Source organism: Lampris incognitus, chromosome 2 (assembly GCF_029633865.1).
Source record: "Lampris incognitus isolate fLamInc1 chromosome 2, fLamInc1.hap2, whole genome shotgun sequence".
Classification (NCBI taxonomy): Eukaryota; Metazoa; Chordata; class Actinopteri; order Lampriformes; family Lampridae; genus Lampris; species Lampris incognitus.
Window position 1 is genome coordinate 109,230,133 of NC_079212.1, and position 19,831 is coordinate 109,249,963.

At 42.1% G+C, this 19,831-nt stretch overlaps 1 protein-coding gene across 1 annotated transcript in view; it reads left to right on the forward strand.

Moving 5' to 3' along the window:
• Positions 1-19,831, forward strand: part of arhgef10la (Rho guanine nucleotide exchange factor (GEF) 10-like a) — a 179,067-nt gene continuing 159,236 nt past the window's right edge. The window contains exons 1-3 of the mRNA XM_056273390.1: positions 1-176; positions 9,522-9,857; positions 11,795-11,822. Coding sequence (XP_056129365.1) covers positions 9,527-9,857; positions 11,795-11,822 — 359 coding nt within the window. The 5' untranslated portion in view covers positions 1-176; positions 9,522-9,526. The remainder of the gene's footprint in view (positions 177-9,521; positions 9,858-11,794; positions 11,823-19,831) is intronic.

Consider the following 19,831-nt stretch of genomic DNA (forward strand, 5'->3'; position numbering starts at 1 on the left):
AACAGTTTCAGTCATTGTCCTGCCACTCGCAGCCCTCGTAGGAGCCCAGAGGGATGGTCATGGTGGACCTGCTGGTGTGGTGAAAACTGGGAGTTTATGGGAGGTGACAAGGATTAAAGAGTCACCAGGGAGTGCCTTGAAAGCTTGTCGGAGGAAACACTACAGGGGACAAGGAGGTGAGAGGCGTGTATTTACTATCCTGCACACACTTTCTCGCTTCCCTTTAGACCCCCCCTCCCCCCAATCCTTCTTCTATCTCTCCTCCTCTTCAATCTCGGCATGGTTAGCATTGCTGCAAAGACAGCAAGCTTTGTCCAGAAGGGGCCATGGATAGCATAAGGGGGTGGGTGTGCTGTTTTGTCATTCTGTCCCTCTACCGGCATCGAGGCACAGCTGAGAGAGCAAGGAAAGAGTAGAGGAGAAGAGGGGAGAGGAGAAACTGCAGATGCCCGGGTGGCCTCTTGGCTGACTGCTCACCATCATGGACGATTTAACCGGAGTCTTGCCTCAGAGAGTCAGCAGAGCTAGAGGACACGAGGCCTTGATATGAGAGCAGCAGTTCCTGAGACAGCAGACATCAGGAAGGATGAGTTGTGAATCCAGCCGCAGACCTCTCCTGCACCATATTTTCAGCAGTGTCGCACAGTGCTGTACACCAGCCCCTGGTTGAAATAAAAGACCTAGCCGAGCCTTGGCCCTAACGATTCCAGTTTGACGGTTGCTTCCTGGAGTACAATAGCCCCTCCCTGGATGGATTTCACGCTGCCTTATGTCAAAGCAGACTTGAGGGGGAGGGAGGGGGAGAGGGAGCAGAACCAGTGGGGGGAGAGGGTACGGGGGAAGTAGGGGACCTCTGACTACTCAATTTGCATTTTGGACTACATCACTGTTTCTGCCTGACTTGCCGGATGTCCCAGTCCATTTTTCTTTTATAAAGAAACTGTAGAACTTACTGTGCATAGGGATCTTTTTGTCTTACAACTCCAGCAGAACACTTAGAAGTCATTCACAATCCTTGCATGGCAAACATGGAGCTTAAACTACAAAGACCTCACTGTCATGTGGGGCCTTGCTGACATGAATACCCCCATGAGATCTTGTATGGGGGTGTTCATGTGAAAAACCCCAAGCACTCGCACGCATGCACGCACATATTAGGCCTCACTGCTCAAGCCCTATATGAGTCACTGGGTGTCATTGGGGTATGATACACAAACAGCAATCTGGTGGGAACGCTTTATGACCAACTTTGGGAGTTGGAATTCGATGTGTTTGGTTACGTTTGCAAGTTCAGGCTTATCCATTTGCCATATGACCTGCCTCCCAAACATGGCTTGCCTTTATTCCTTCTGGGCCTGGCTGAAGACAGCCTTCCACGCCTGAGTGACCTGTCCATGCAGCACTCATTTGAAGTGTGAGCTCAAGTTGTCCATTTGAAACTTTCAGTCACATAATATGGATATTGTAGTATGGGGATTTATAGCGGAAAATCTCAAACGTGCTGTAATACGTTTATTGAAGGGTGACCGCACATGAACTCTTACCCAGCGTTGCAGGTGATATGACTTTGGCATGTCAAACAAGGTAACAGGCTTCTCCAGTAGGATGGCATGTAGGAGATAACTGCTGTTGTGAACCGACACGGAAAGCAAACCCTGAATACCTGAGGCAGACAAACTGGGAGCTGTTATCAAACAAACACAGCGACCAAAAAAAGTCAATAAAAGGATGAGGCATGTGACGAAGGCAACAATTACCACTGTATAGGAACTCAAACTCAAGACATATTGGTCACTGAACTTAAGAGATTTTAGACCCCATTTCGAATATTAAAACTTAATTATGGTGCGAAGAAGTTGTAAGACATTTGTTATTTCGTTGCTCCAGATTATAGCGAGGGCAATAGATTTAGATTAATCTGCCCAACCAAGATAATGCTTTGTAATAGTCTTTCCAACCAAAGACTGCACTGATTTGATTCAACCAAACAGGCAGAGACTAATTAGAAAAATCAATTGGTGTAGACTTCTGTTGGAAAGAAAACCGGAATGCACTTGGCCCTTCATGGCACACACATGGATACTCCTGATTTAACTTGCGCCTTATGTTACTTTCTGCCAGGTAATGAGGATGTTTAGTCAATACTGTACTGGAAAAGCAGCATTTTGACATAATTCACCATTTTCTCTGATGCAGATGCTAGAATACATATTTTTCAATTGCATCTCTTGAAAAATAAATTTGTTTTTCTTGATAAATGAGACCTTTCCCAGACATCTAGGTCATTCTAAGTCTCTATTTCATAAGTGTAAAGCACAAGCATAAAGCCAAATACACTGATGTGTGGGGAGCACAGATGGCAGAGAGGAGGTGGAGGACGGCTGCCAAAGATGTCCTTGACTAATGTGACGCTGTGTCTTGCAGCAGCACATCAGTGGCGTTGTGTACTCTGATTACTGTAGCAGCTCTTCGCATTGAAGGGCACATTAAAGTCAGACTGGCTCTGAATGAATGAATAATGCATGTTTGCATGTCTAAACACTGGCAGCCCCGATAGTATGCAAACCTCGAGGAATGTAGTGAATAAGTTATCGCCAATATTCACAGATAACCCCTCATTCTCTGTTGTATTTACAGTTCAATATGAAATTCCTTGTGATTTCTTGCTTGCCATCTCATGAAATTCCTTAAAGCTAAGGTGTAAACAAAAAAAAAAAAAACGAAGATAAAATAACATGCATAATGCAATGAGCCAAGCTACTTCTCTGCTCAAAATTGCTGGTAAGGGTTACACATAAATCCAAAGCAAATCTGCAGAATCCACACGTCTGTGAAAAAGCCTCCCGCCAAGAACATTACGCCTTTTGACAGCCAAAGGAAGTCATAGTCTGACTGTTCTCGAGCGTTTTGCAGCTTCCAAATTGGCCGAGTCACATTCATATCTCTTGACGGGAAGTCCTCTAGAAACAAGATACAGAGTATAAGGAAGGAGGGGGCATGCTAGGGGCTGATGTGTCGCTGCCTGGCACTGATTATTGTTGTCCATGAACCAACCCTATCTCTTTCATTCCTGATGAGAAGATTTTGAAAGCCGTCTTCCATATATATGTATATATTAAGGCCCCCAAAGTCAGACTGTTCTCAATGACTTCCTGTGAGGACTCCACTGCTGTTTATTCACCCATCACCAGCTGCTGCTCTGGGCCATTGTCAACTGATGCTCCCGAATCTCTTTGGCCAATGGTTGTGAAGTTTCCCTGGAGTGAGACAAACACTGAACATTATAATTCAGTGGCTGAGAGCGCAAATGATGCACAGCTTGCTTACTCAAACATAGTTGAAATAACTATTCAGGAATCAGGAACACTTTATTTGTCATTTCATTTCATGCACTTGCACGCATGAAATGAAATGAAATATTTCCCCCAGCCCACAGCGGTGCAACACAAAGACAAAAACACATATCTAAAAACTACAAGAACACATACACTACCGTTCAAAAGTTTGGGATCACCCAAACAATTTTGTGTTTTCCATGAAAAGTCACACTTATTCACCACCATATGTTGTGAAATGAATAGAAAATAGAGTCAAGACATTGACAAGGTTAGAAATAATGATTTGTATTTGAAATAAGATTTTTTTTTCATCAAACTTTGCTTTCGTCAAAGAATCCTCCATTTGCAGCAATTACAGCATTGCAGACCTTTGGCATTCTAGCTGTTAATTTGTTGAGGTAATCTGGAGAAATTGCACCCCACGCTTCCAGAAGCAGCTCCCACAAGTTGGATTGGTTGGATGGGCACTTCTTGCGTACCATACGGTCAAGCTGCTCCCACAACAGCTCAATGGGGTTCAGATCTGGTGACTGCGCTGGCCACTCCATTACCGATAGAATACCAGCTGCCTGCTTCTGCTCTAAATAGTTCTTGCACAATTTGGAGGTGTGTTTAGGGTCATTGTCCTGTTGTAGGATGAAATTGGCTCCAATCAAGCGCTGTCCACTGGGTATGGCATGGCGTTGCAAAATGGAGTGATAGCCTTCCTTATTCAGAATCCCTTTTACCCTGTACAAATCTCCCACCTTACCAGCACCAAAGCAACCCCAGACCATCACATTACCTCCACCATGCTTAACAGATGGCGTCAGGCATTCTTCCAGCATCTTTTCATTTGTTCTGCATCTCACAAACGTTCTTCTTTGTGATCCAAACACCTCAAACTTGGATTCATCCGTCCACAACACTTTTTTCCAGTCTTCCTCTGTCCAATGTCTGTGTTCTTTTGCCCATCTTAATCTTTTTCTTTTATTGGTCAGTCTCAGATATGGCTTTTTCTTTGCCACTCTGCCCTGAAGCCCAGAATCCCGCAGCCGCCTCTTCACTGTAGATGTTGACACTGGTGTTTTGCGGGTACTATTTAATGAAGATGCCAGTTGGGGACCTGTGAGGCGTCTGTTTCTCAAACTAGAGACTCTAATGTACTTATCTTCTTGCTCAGTTGTGCAACGCGGCCTCCCACTTCTTTTTCTACTCTGGTTAGAGCCTGTTTGTGCTGTCCTCTGAAGGGAGTAGTACACACCGGTGTAGGAAATCTTCAATTTCTTAGCAATTTCTCGCATGGAATAGCCTTCATTTCTAAGAACAAGAATAGACTGTCGAGTTTCAGATGAAAGTTCTCTTTTTCTGGCCATTTTGAGCGTTTAATTGACCCCACAAATGTGATGCTCCAGAAACTCAATCTGCTCAAAGGAAGGTCAGTTTTGTAGCTTCTGTAACGAGCTAAACTGTTTTCAGATGTGTGAACATGATTGCACAAGGGTTTTCTAATCATCAATTAGCCTTCTGAGCCAATGAGCAAACACATTGTACCATTAGAACACTGGAGTGATAGTTGCTTGAAATGGGCCTCTATACACCTATGTAGATATTGCACCAAAAACCAGACATTTGCAGCTAGAATAGTCATTTACCACATTAGCAATGTATAGAGTGTATTTCTTTAAAGTTAAGACTAGTTTAAAGTTATCTTCATTGAAAAGTACAGTGCTTTTCCTTCAAAAATATGGACATTTCAATGTGATCCCAAACTTTTGAACGGTAGTGTATATCCAAACCAAACACATATATCCAAACTAAACATATATATCCAAACTAACACATATATCCAAACTAACACATATATCCAAACTAAACACATATATCCCAACTAAACACATATATCCAAACTAACACATATATCCAAACTAACACATATATCCAAACTAACACATATATATCCAAACTAACACATATATCCAAACTAGGCAAAAAAAAAAATCACTGCCTAAGAGAATGAACTCCAGCCAGGATGACTGTTGGAACTGCCGGTTTGCATGGGCAAGCAGTTAGTTTAGCCTGCCCCACTTCTGCGTCCTGTCAGACCGCCAAACTTGACAACTATTTGACTCCAACTACGTTTATTTCTATTTATGTGGTGTTAATGGCAATAACTTTTTATTTGAAAAGCTCATTAAGTAGTATCTCAGCTGTCTTAGATGTAATGCAACAGGCAACAATGTAGGCATTTGGTTAAGACAGATGAAGGGTTCAATCCCTAATTTGCCCATTTTAATCATGGTCTAAAGAGCCCATGAACAAAACAGTCAACCTCTAGTTTCTCCAGGACTGCGGTACCTGCACAAACCTGTGTTCAGATGCCTTGAGTCACACTCATATACATGTTAGAGCTGGATGTATTTGTATGTTTGCTAAGGGGATTCGCTGAGCAAGATTTGCAAGTTCTATTCGACTTCTATCCAACACATATTTAAGCATCTACTACAACCACTACTACCACTACTACCACTGCTACTACTATTACTTTCGGCTGCTCCCATTAGGGATCGCTACAGTGGATCATCCGTTTCCATCGCTTCCTGTCGTCTGCATCTTCCTCTGTCACGCCAACCACCTGCATGTCCTCCCTCACCACATCCACTACAGATTTAAGCATACTTAAAAAACAAAATCCACGACAACTGGGGAGGACTAGAGAGTTAGGGGTGAGTTTTTAGGGGGAGAGCTGGGGGATGGGGTTGGATTACAGGATGCAGGCCAGGCTTAACCAAACTCAAGCTCTTTAAAAACTAAAACAATTAATTCATGGTATATGGATTAATATAACTGAAGATAATTTGAAAGAGTAAACATTAAAATACACTCTGGTAAATGGGAAATAAAGGAAGAGAAAACTCAACAGACATTCGAAACTAGATTGTCTGGGATTTTATACCTGACGGTATACATGTGACAAAAGCCTCAAATACTCATAAAAAAAAAGCTTTTTGCACATGTTTTCAGTGGTACTTTTAAATGTCTTTTTTTTTGGGTGCTTTAGTTCAGTTAGTCTAATTTGCAAATTCAGAACTTGGATGAAAACGTCTTTATGGAAATACATCCAGGGATTATGTGTGCAATTAGTGAGGGTACACTTCACATACCACCACACTGTCCTCTAGTACACATACTGCACCATCTCTCCAGTCATAAGCGTTTGGCAGGCAGCAGGAGAGTTGTCGGAGCTCTATGTAGGTCAGGGACAGGGTGTGTAGGAGTTGATTTCATCTTCATTCAGTGATGCATCCCTTTCCCCCTTAAGAACAGCTTTCAAAAAGAACCACTCCTAAAGTATATTATTTTCTTTAGTTGTAGCCTGTTCCATGGCCTGTTCAAACGCGTTCCTGCAAAGTTGTGCAAAACACCTGTCGTTTCGATTAGGGGCAAAGGATTTTCAAAGGGATTCCCCCCAATTCACATTTTAGGAGCTCAGTTAGGTCGGTTAAACTTTTATGTAATTCACCGGCTGCCTTCTCGATTCCGGATAGACGTGAAATCCTCACTCATATCTCAGAAGTTAGGGACTTTTTCTGCTTACTTTATCGAATTCACTCCACTGAAGCGGTGAAGAATGATTGTTCACTCAGCATGGCTTTAATCCATGTATGCACAGCGGCTATAATTTGCTATCATACACACAGCTCACCCGGAGAGGCAGTAGCTTTCCTCTGAAGGCAGGACAGGTTTTGGTCTCACAGATCCTCCATTATTCTTGTACTGAGGCTGGCTCTGCCATACCACATGCAGCACAGCCCAGCCCGCGGCCCTGCTGACCCGTGAGCTACCCGCCGCTGCAGTGACCAATGCAGAAACAATTCTCTCTGGGGCTGAATTGATGTTTTCCCTCTTCAAAAGGATTCATTGTTGGTCGAACCAAGGAGTGGGTCGGCGGGAGACACTGTGTTGGTGGTACATTAGAAGGGACTGGGTCCAAAAGCTGTAGCGGCGGGGTGTGCCCATGGGAGATAGTGACACAACCAGAGTTTATTCCTAAAGGAGGGTGACTCTTTGCTTTACTTTGCATTTGCTCTCACTTGTTGGATCCTGAGCCATCAGTATTCCTTAATCATTCTCCTCAGGTTAACGCTGACATCATGTCCGCATTGAGCTGTCAGAAAGCGCTTGTAAAAAGATAATGCCACTTGCAGAGCATAACTTACATTGCCATAGGTTTTATATTCAGGTCAAGTTATAAGGCAATGAATTGTGCAATTTACAACAAGCCTGGTTCAAAGCTGTTTTTTTTCCCCCCTCTGTGCAGCCCCCTCATGTTCAGCCCCCTCTCCATTATATGCTGTCACTTCCCAAGGGCAACCAGCAAACTGGCCTATCAGGCCCAGGAATGTTCCAGCATAGGAAACAGTTCAGCACTAATCGAAATGCAAAGCAGATGCTTGTAGTCCAAAAAGTCACTGAGACTTAGGAGGGGTACTACATGCTGGCTTCCTATACATACTGGACCTACGCGTCACAGGATAACCCCACTTTCTTTTCCTTGAAAATTATTTTACAAATATGTTAAATATGACATTTAAGTGTGTTGCAAATACGATTTAAGGTGTAAACTTATCAAGTGTTACAATTCCGCCACCTTGTATAAACCTACCAAACTAATGTATTGTACATTTAAAATTGTTCATTTTCAGACAGTGGGAAACAAAAGTAGTTTACTTGACTCCTGAAAAGTCATTTTCTTTTAATTTATGTTACAGGAGCAACGTGTAGCCAGGTGCAATACCTGTTTTAATAGATAAGACATGATGGAATTAGCCCTTTAGGTAATTGAAGTTTGTGAGCACATGCTGCCATCAGTTTAAATTGGTGTGGCTATCTTAATTAATCTACCAAAGTCTGTTTAACTTAGCAAACAGTTTTTTCCTACAGCCATATGTCATGTTTATAGTGTTCGACGTTGTAATCTTCATGTTGATTCTCTCTTGCTCTTTCTCTATCTGCACCTGGTAAAGAGCAAGCAGCCATGGTTCTGCCATGCATCAATAAGTTGGGTTATACTCAAAATTCAAACTGTTAAAAATGTTTGTGTCTGCTCGGGAAACTGGTTTTCTTTTTTTGCCCAAACCCCCCCCCCCCAATTGTACTTGCCAAATTACCCCACTCTTTTGAGCCGTCCCGGTCACTGTTCCACCCCCTCTGCCGATCCGGGGAGGGCTGCAGACTGCCACACCTCTCCCCCAATACATGTGGAGTCACCAGCCGCTTCTTTTCACCTGACAGTGTGAAGTTCCACCATGGAGACATAGCACGTGGGAGGATCTGGCTATTCCCCCAGTTCCCACTCCCCCCGAACAGGCACCCTGACCGACCAGAGGGGGCGCTAGTGCAGTGACCAGGACACATACCCACATCCGACTTATCACCCGCAGACACAGCCAACTGCATCTGTAGGGTCGCCCGACCAAGCCAGAGCTAACACGGGGATTCGAACCGGCGACCCCTGTGTTGGTAGTTAACGAAATAGACTGCAACACCACCTGGACGCACTGGTTTTCATTCTTGATTGCAGTAAATATGTTTGACATATACTGCTGATCACATGAGACCCAAGTCTGTGCCGACAAAATGTATTAGGCTTGGTTTTAATAGAGACACAGTGGAGAATATGACCCCAGTTTAGTTGTGGAGGAAGGTGTAGAGTCTTTTTCCTCAACACTGTGCCGAAGTACAAATATTATTCAGCAAAACACAGATTTCCATCTCGGAGACAATGTCACTCTATTTACACACAACTGTTTTCTTTATAAGCAAAGCTTCAGGCTGTTTATGCAGAGCGGAGGACATTCCATCCTTCTTGCACCGCCGTTCTCATTCCACCCAAGTGATTACTCTCCTTGTCGGATGAAGGATGGAGGTGAAAGTATGGGCTGATCCCAAAATAACTCTAACAGTCTCATATTAAGTCCATTTAGTGTGAGAAACTGGCTTTTGTACACATTTGCTAATGGTTAACTTTAACTTAGATTTTGGTTTGTGTTGAGAAAGTATATTGATATTTCCAAATTGCTGTGTGACTTTTTAGGCAGGAAAAAAACAACACCTTATATCCTCTAAAATGGCTTTACTTTGTATGTTTTACAGGCAAAAGGTGTAAATTATTCCAATAGCTGTACTTTGCCTCTTTTCCAGGAATTATGTCCACTGTAAGGCCCCAGGAACCATCAAAGGAGGATGAGGAGGAGGAGGAAGATGAGGAGCAAGGGGAGAAGTTTGAGTTTGACGATAGTGCTGATGAGGGGATTCTTCCGGCGGGAAATAAGGATATCTCCTTAGACTCTGCTGACGTTGCCCAGGCGCCTACAGAGACAAAAGCTGTTGAGTTCTCCACACTGGAAGAATCGGCAACTTTCACAAAAGAAGACGTAGCAAAACCTTTTAACCTGCAACAAAACCGTCCTGCTACTCCACCTCCTGCTGGGCAGGAGGCAAACTCCTCTGAAGATGTAGCCTCTATCTCCACTAAAGGTAAGGGAGACAGGTTTGCCCGATGGTTAATTAATTTCAATTTAAAGCTGCTATGAGGGATTTTGGACTTTAGTTGACTCAGCGTGCCCCTGTGGACACAAGCAGTGGTGCTTTGCAGAAGAACGACTTACTGCTGCAAAGCACCACAGTGGCAATTTGGTAGCTCATGCATTTGTTTTGAAGAGAAGAGTGATAGGGATTCAGTGGTGTTTTGGAAAAACAGGTGTTTGCAAGTTATACAGCGATGAGGTTATGAATCTCTAATTGTGGCCGTGTATCCCGTCTGTGTGCTGTAAATTGTTTCATCAGTTTATATGGAGAACCTGATCCGGAGATGAGCATTTGGATATCTAATGTTCTCCCTGATGGCCTCGTTTTCTTATGGCGGCCATATGGAGGCATCATAATCAACCTGAGACTAAGAATTAATCAGGGAAAAGTTGTGAAAAGCTTTAACCAAAAAATAAATAAATAAATAAATAAATCACAGATTCAATCCCCACAAACATGTGCCTTTGAGCAAGACACTGAACCACCCACTGGCTCAGTTACTGTGCATCACTTTGCACAAGAACTCGAGCCCAAAGTTTCATTTATCAATGATATAAATATCTGTGCTTTAAATGTGTAAGCAGCTATTTAGCTTAACAGCCACATGCTGTGTAGGTGACGCCAGACAGCTGTAGGAGTTTTATTTTTTTTAAATTTTATTTTCATATTTGCATAAAGAGATTTCATTATTGCCCCAGGCAGGCAGGGATAAGGAGAAGAGAGTTGACTTTCTTTTTTAATTGGATGAATTTGTGAAAACATAACCATGATATATTGACTACCTGGGTAATGTTGCCAAACAGGTTACGGGTAATTATACCCACGGATAAAGAAGGAGCTTTAGGTCTTTGGGAACTTCTGTCGGACAAAGTGAGGTGATTAGTGTTTAATTAAAAGGCCTTTTTACTGAGTCCATGTGTAGTAATCTGTTAAGTGGGCTGTGGGGATGTGTAGGGGAAGTCTGGGTGTTGATAGTGTTGTGGAGGGGAGGCCAGTTACATAACCCAAGGCTAGTAACAGAGCGACAGCAAGGGATTCAGACCCCCCTGCACCACAAGACATGTGTTTGCAGAGCGGTCCATGAAGGAAATAGACCACGGCAATTGTTTTACTGTAGCTTGCACTGGACGTGCAGTCACAAGATAGAAGGGAAAAAAGTGAAATGGTTTATTGTTTTGATTGCCTTCCCTTACTTGCTTAACATTTTCTGAGCCGGTCTCATCAAATGCTTACATTGTGGCTCATGTGATTCGAAAGGTATGCTATATACTACATACTAAAGTCTGACTCAGTTTTCAACAGCTACTTGACTCGATAAGTCATTTTAGTGGGTTGAAAAGGTGTATGGTACATTAAGGTAAACTAGCCGACAAGCATGTATAAAACAGTGCTACTTTGGACTTTGGACTTTAACAGCACAAGATGCACAAAAAATATAAATACCCGACTGCTGTATGAGCTAAATATAGTACGGTGTGGGCAGTATGCCCCTCGGCAACACTGTCCTCTCAGTGTAAGTAATGAAAATACAGCTATGGTATCCAACACACTGAACTAGAATAACAAGTCTAAATGTTATCAGTAGAACATATTACCAAAACACCAAATAATAAACAGTAAACAAGAGCCAAGAGCAAACATAATAGTCTATTTTGAATAAATGTTACCGTTTTTGCACAGAAATAAGGGTAATAGCCAAAGCCAGAAGAACATAATGGAACAAGCTGCAGCAGTAGAGTATCCAGCTTGCCATTTATATGTATAAAAGATGCATGGGAAGAAAATGAGAACCCTGCATAGGGAAATAGTTTTCAAATAACATATATATTTATTATTTTTTCTTGTTTCTAAATATTTCATGGTTCATTTGCCTCTCATCCTAACAGATGTTCCAGTTAGCGTTTCATCCAGCGGGTAAGTTACTCCTCTGCTCTCTGATTCCTATCTCAATATGGCCAATATATTAAATAGAAAGAAAATTACAGAAGACTTTTTTCCTCCAAATAAGTGCTAGAAATTATGAAGAAGAAAAAAAGTCCTTCGAGCATGAAATGTTTCACTCAAAAAATGTGATGTGTCGGAATCACACCACCAAAAAACTGTGTTTTTAATCACAGAGAGTTGTATCCAGATGAACTGATTCAACTCTGTGATTTTCTTACCTGGATTATTGAGATGTGTTTGCAAATTCAGGTATGTCTGTAAAACCTCTTGTGTTTTTGTTTCAGACAGTTTACAGCCATTACTGAAATGAATTCAGGTCCATTCATAAAAATACCTTCTAAATGTGTGTCATGAAATTGCTTTGTTTAAATTACAGTACACCGCTGCAGAAAGCCTGCTTGTCTGCAGTGCTTGGTAAAATAATATATTTTTGTCGAGCATTTTGATGGAAAACTTATTCTTTTGAGCTTTGAAGCAGGGACACAAATGGTAAAATTTATTCATTCAAAAAACACATTTCACTTGTAATGGAAGGTACGTAGCAACAAAGTCTGGAGATTTTCTAAGACCTTTGCTTTGTGCTATGTGTGATTCCAGAGACGGTCTGTTGCTTGTATTTATTTTATATTAACACTTCAGGGAATGCCATTCTTTGAATGAAACAATACATTTTTCATATTGCAGACTTATGAAAGCCATTTGAAATATTTTTTCTGCCGCTTGTATTTCTTGGGTGCTATGGATGCAATGCAAACATGAGATGACTCCCATAAAAAAATAAAATAAATGTGGTTATTTAGCTCTAATTCTTAATATCTGATCATATGAAAACCTAAATGTCATTAGCGTCAGACCTGGGACAAATGGTACCCTCTAGTTTCAATTGTTTGTTTTGCCCAAGCCTGTCCCGTGTCTTTTTGAATATGATTGGATTCACGCCAGGAAATGCTGACAGAAGGCGCTCGTAACAGCGATGACCTTTGCAAAAACAAACCAAAATAAGCGTTTTCAAATATGGTTTGGACCAGGTCTGATCAGTATTACTATTCACCACCGTAATGAAGCCCCACTTTGATGATTGGTAAGTCTCCCTTGCTTGTGGTTGTAGGAAGTATGCTGGGAAACCTCGACCATCATGAGAGTTGAGGGCCCGTATTCCTGTGGGCTTTCCTGTGCTGAAAAGAGGGCTTCATATGCACATAGGCGTGTGTGTGTGTGTGTGTGTGTGTGTGTGTGTGTGTGTGTGTGTGTGTGTGTGTGTGTGTGTGTGTGTGTGTGTCCAGGCATATATGTGTATTTGTCTTGTCTGTTTGCACATTCATGTGTGTGTGTCACAGCGAGGTCTCTGCAATTTCTCGCACAGGGAGACATTTCTGCTGAGTGTTCTTTTCCACCCTGGTTCAGTCAATACTCTCCCTTTCAAACAGGAGCTATCAATAGCATTTTCCACCATCAAGGTGCGAAGGTTGTCAGCATATCCACCACATCTGTCAGCAGTTTGAGCATAATATTGCCAAAATTACTTTGCGATTGTTATTGCAGGAATATGGGGATTTTCCTCAACAGTGCAAAGACAGCACATTAGCTTGTTATAGCTTTGGCCTGAGGCAGACCCCCCCCACCCCCATGGGTTTTATGCGACTCCAAGTTTTGGATTGCCACCATTTACTTTGAGCTCCAAACCTTGACAGATAGTTTTCATTAAATGCATCCCATGGAACCTCGGTAATGAAAAGAGCGCACACTAAAGATACCATGACAACCTGCCGTGTACTCCTCCATTTTATGTACAGAGAGATTTAACCTCAGATAGCGCAAAGAAATGGTGCTACTTTACAACACCCGTCTTGCTCTTCCCTTCCACTGTCTTCCTTTTTATTGATGTGCCCTTTAAACCTTTCTCAGCCGTACACACAATTTTACACATTTACCGTCTCCGCGAAACTCACTGGGCCTCATTCATCAATCGTTCCTACGTATGTACACATTTGTTCTTACACACCCATGGAATTTCTTAGCCCTGAAGTTTGTCTTGAAGACCAGGGTAGAACCCGAGTAACCCCTGAATTTAGACACCAGTGGACTAACACTGATGTCTTTGCAAGACTAGGCGATTACGCATTAGAAGAGGTAAGGGGGAAGGAATTACAACCATCAGGCTTTGTGCTGCTGGTCAGACCATATTGTAAGCTAAAAAAAAAAATCCACGGGTGTGTAAGAACAAATTTGTACTTACGAACGATTGATAAATGAGGCTCATTGAAACCTGCTGATACTATAAACCACAGTCACCGTCACAATTTGGCCTCATAATGTAGCCTGGCATACTTGCCTCTACTAACAACGGTAGTCTATAAAATCATACAGCCCTGGTTTATATGTCTTGCCTTTCCATAAAGAAAGCAGTCTTAGTAAGAACTATAACCGATGTGGGTATGAATAGGAGGATTTTCAATGATAAAACCAGATGTCTTGTAGGAATCGCCTGAAAGAGTGGTTTGCAGGTTGGAGACCCCATCTATGTAGGAACTAGACACACACACACACACACACACACACACACACACACACACACACACATATATATATATATATATATATATATATATATATATATATATATATATATATACACTACAGTGACTTCTGGAGTCGTTTTTGTGTGAGAATTTTACTTCTGCATCCAAAAAACCCAAACCAGAAGTGACATAACATAGGGAAGAGTGGTCAAGTTTAACAAGAAATTCATGGATCTCAACGCGGTCGGCACGGTGGTGCAGTAGTTAGTGGGGCAGCACAGTGGCGCAGTGGTTAGTGCAGTCACCTCAGCAAGAAGGTCCTGGGTTCAAGCCCCGGTGTTCTCCAACTTTAGGGGTCATCCCAGGTCATCCTCTGTATGGAGATTGCATGTTCTCCCCATGTCTGTGTGGGTTTCCTCAAGGTGCTCCGGTTTCCTCCACAGTTGAAAGACATGTAGGTCAGGTGAATCGGCCATACTCAATTGTCCCTAGGTGTGAATGTGTGTGTCAGCCCTGTGATGGACTGGCGGGCTGTCCAGGGTGTCTCCCCGCCTGCTGCGCAATGACTGCTGGGATAGGCTCCAGCATCCTCACGACCCTGAGTAGGATAAGCAGTTTGGATAATGGATGGATGGATGGATGGATCTCAAGGCTATTTTTGACAATAAGGAGGTTGTAAATGTTTATTTAGATGCATATGATGGACCACAGTCTTATAATTATGAGCCTGCTAGGTGTCCAAGAGACCAGGAACAGACCAGGGTTAGAAGGAATAATGGTCAGAGGAGACAAATTGAGTTGTGGTGTGAGAAGGACCAGTGGGGAACTGGGCAAGTGTCTTGGTGAGTGACCGGCATTAGCTTATAGATATATACACGTATATAGCTATGGGTGTTAGCTTACAACATCTAATGTTCAAAACCAAAAAATAATATTCCAGTACACATCAGGATACTAGGATTGGCACTTTTATTAATGGAATACATTAAAACGAAAGGAGCGAACTACGGGTTTTACATCACTCCTTTAATTTTAATCTAATCCATTGATAAAACACAGAGTGAAGCCGATGAAGCAACATGTGAAATGTGTAGTTCATTCCTTTCATTGTAGTGTGATCCATTAATAAAATAAGTGTCAATCCTAGTATCCTGGTGTGCGCTGGAATACCTATTATTTTTTTGGATTGCTGTGGTTGCAGGCGCCTCCATATAGGTGAACTAGGCAATAGCCTAGAGTGGCACTTTGGCAAGAGCGGCGAAATTTGGGCCAACTATTCCTACCGACACAAATTTTGATTGTTGTAGAGAAAAAAATTACGCAATGTGAGGAATTGGATAGGGAAATACTGGGGCATTGCAAACGACCGAACCAGGTTATTGGCGTTATTATGCAAACCTGTTTGGTGCGTTATTTATATATGGATCTGCAAAATGCCTGCATATGGTGTCATGAATACTTTAATATTGTTTACACCTTGAGCACACTAGCTTTGCACTAGACTATTTGCATTATGTGTATGGCATATTGGCATTTGTGTGTTGTTGCTGGTTTTTGCTTTATGCATGGCATATTGACCTTTGTGTGTTGTTGCTGGTATGGTACGTTGCAAATAGAGGGGCGGCATAATTGTTTTTCGCCAAGAGCGGCAGACGTGCATGGACCAGTCTGGAACGAAGCACTGCTCTGCATGGGGTAGTTTTTGGATATCTAACGCTGTGTTCACATCACAACATTGTCAAGTTTCACAACATTGTAACGTTTTCTATCATGTATCAGGCTAGAAGAAAACTAGCATTGGTCATGTAAGACAGGTGTCGTTTACTTACCCTCTGATAGGAAGTGTGCCCCTAGCCACTCCGAGGGTCCACAGTGTCAAATGTAGACAACCCATGCTTCAACCCATTCAATTCAGCAGAAAATGCTGTTGTATACAGATGTGCTCAAATTTGTTAGTACCCATACAGCTCATTGAAATAATTCTTTATTCCTCCTGAAAAGTGATGAAATTAAAAGCTACTTTGTCATGTATACTTGCATGCCTTTGGTATGTCATAGAATAAAGCAAAGAAGCTGTGAAGAGATGATTTTTTTTTTTGCAATTTTTTTCCCTCCCGATTGTATTTGGCCAATTCACCCCACTCTTCTGAGCCATCCCCGGTCGCTGCTCCACCCATCTGCTGATGCGGGGAGGGCAGCAGACTACCACATAACTCCTCCAATACATGTGGAATCGCCAGCCACTTCTTTTCACCTGACAGTGAGGAGTTTTGCCAGGGGGACGTAGTGTATGGGAGAATCATCCTATTCCTCTCAGTACCCCCCAAACAGGTGCCTTGACCAAACAGAGGAGGCGCTAGTGCAGCGACCAGGACACATACCCACATCCGGCTTCCCACCCGCAGACATGGCCAATTGTGTCTGTAGGGACGCCGGACAAAGCCAGAGGTAACACGGGGACTCGAACTGGTGATCTCAGTGTTGGTAGGCAACAGAATAAACCACCACACCACCCGGACACCCAGAAGAGATGAATTATTGCTTAATCTACAAAGGTATTCTAAAATGGCCTGGACACATTTGTTGGTACCCCTTAGAAAAGATAATAAATAATTGGATTATAGTGATATTTCAAGCTGATTAGTTTCTTTAATTAGTATCACATGTCTCCAATCATGTAATCCGTTTGTCAGCCTATTTAAATGGAGAAAAGTAGTCACTGTGCAGTTTGGTATCATTGTGGGCACCACACTGAACATGGACCAAAGAAATCAAAGGAGAGAGATGTCTGAGGAGATCAGAAAGAAAATGTTAGATAAGCATGGTGAAGGTGAAGGCTACAAGACCATCTGCAAGTAGCTTGATGTTCCTGTGACAACAGTTTCAAATATTATTAAGACGTTTAAGGTCCACTGAACTGTAGCCAACCTCCCTGGTCATGGCCGCAAGAGGAAAATCAACCCCATATTGAACAGAAGGATAGTGTGAATGGTAGAAAATGAACCAAGAATAACTGCCAAAGACATACAAGCTAACTCCAAGGTGAAGGTACATCAGTTTCTGATCGCACCATGTGTCACTTTTTGAGCCAAAGTGCGCTCCATGGACGAAGAACCAGGAGGACTACATTTTTGAAAGAAAAAGATAAAAAGCCAGAATGGAATTTGCTAAAATGCATATTGACAAGCCACATTCCTTCTGGGAGAATGTCCTTTGGACAGATGAGTCAAAACTGGAGCTTTTTGGTGAGTCACACCAGCTCTATGCTCAGATGAATAAATGAAGCTTTCAAAGAAAAGAACATCATACCTACAGTGAAACAAGGAGGAGGCTCGGTTATGTTCTGGGGCTGCTTTGCTGCGCCTGGCACAGGGTACATTGAATCTGTGCAGGGCAAAATAAAATCTCAAGACTATCAAGGCATTCTGGAGCGAAACATGCTGCCCAGTGTCAGAAAGCTCTGTCTCGGCCGCAAGTCATAGGGACGTCCAACAGGATTATGACCCAAAACACACAGCTAAAAGCACCTAAGAATGGGTAAGAACAGAACATGTATTCTGAAAACTCCTGATCCGAATCCCATTGAACATCTATGGAAAGAGCTGAAACTTGCAGTCTGGAGAAAGCACCCATCAATCCTGAGACAGCTAGAGCTGTTTGCTCAGGAGGAGTGGGCCAAAATACCCGTTAACAGGTATAGAAGTCTCATTGAGAGCTACAGAAAACATTTGATTGTGTTGATTGCCTCGAAACAAAAATAGTATCCAACAAAATATTAGGTCAAGGGTCCCATTATTTTCATCCATGCCATTTTCTTTTGTTTTCTTTTGTTTTATTATTTACAATATTATGTTGAATAAAAAAAAAATCAAAAGCAAAGTCTGATTTCTATGAAATATGGAATAAACAACGGTGGATGCCAATTATTTTTTATCAGTTTCAAGTTATTTCAGAGAAAATTATGCATTCTTCATTTTTTTGTGGAGGGGTACCTACACATTTGAGCACATCTTATATAACATATGTATGTTTGTTTCAAATTGTGGGAGTGAACACAGAAATAAAGAGCCATTTGCTAGCAGATCTTCACAGAAATGTCTTACTCTACAAGCACTTTATTGGTGTCTTCATTCACACATTTATAAACAGAGATGTCATACATCAAAAATAGTTCAGCATTTTCCGCTGAATCAAATGATGCCAGAGTTGAAGCAATTGAACCGCTACTTTTCCCATGATAAGCTTTGTAAGGGCGGCTCTGCCATATCAAAAACGGGCTTTTTGAGCAGAAACTTGCTTTAAATGGCTCTTTATTTCTGTGTTCGATCCTACAATTTGAAACACACATATACATGCTATAAATCAAACAAGTTCAGCGTTTTCTGCTGAATTGAATGGTATCGAAGTCAAAGCAACCTCGCCTCTACTTTTGACGCTACGACCCTCGGAGCAGCCAGCGGCATACACCTGTTGGAGAACTGATGCAGTAACTAATGCGCAAAGAAAAATATACCAATTAACCCACTTAAAACTAGAAAGCACTCAGAGAGCATACTTCCAACTAAAGCTGTTTTATACTCCCTACTAAAGTTATTTTTTATTTATAGAAAATTGTTTAATTTGCATCTGGCTCTACATCAAAATACACCCATAGAAGCTAGCACTGTTGCTTTTCCTGTTAAGAAAATTGTGGACTCGCTGTCCTGACAGGCTGGAGTTTGTGCAACCTGCACAAACACAATAATTTACCATGATGATAAATGGTGAAATGCAATATAAAACTACTGAAAAAAAGATCAACTTTTTATAACAACCGCTCAGACTCACTACCCACTACTACTGCACATTGAGCCGAGGCAGTGCCAAGGGGACAGACTACCTTTTGTTACATAATATGATGCGATGTTGAGGAAAAAAAAGGGCACTTGTAGCGTTGCTCAAAACGGCCATTTTTTTCCCTCTGAATTTGTGTCCTAATGTCTTGGAAAACATTAAATCCTACATTAACTTTTCAAACGGTCATTTTCAGGTCATTTTCATGGTAAATTTTGCACACAAAAAAATTAACCTGCAATATGCACTTTGATGTTAGGAGAGAACAATGCTTCACTGGTCATGTTTTGCCTTAAGGACAAGTAGAGGTCAATCAGCTTGGGTCAATAAAATTTCAGTGCTGTTATGCAGCACTGACAGTGCAGCCATGCCCACCATTAACCATGGGATTTTGGGGGTCAAAACAGATAGAACTACAGCTGGCAAATACAACCTAAGCGCAATAGCTGCATGGGAAGAAAACACAGGGAAGACTGTGATTTGCATTTAGCCAGCTCCTGCTTTAGGCTGCGCTATGCCTCAGGCTATATCATTTGCATTGAAAAAGTGATTCCTGCTTTTCTCCTCGAGCTACATGACTGGCAAGGGCTTAATAGCACAGATAGCTTGTGAGGCCGTATGTGTGCA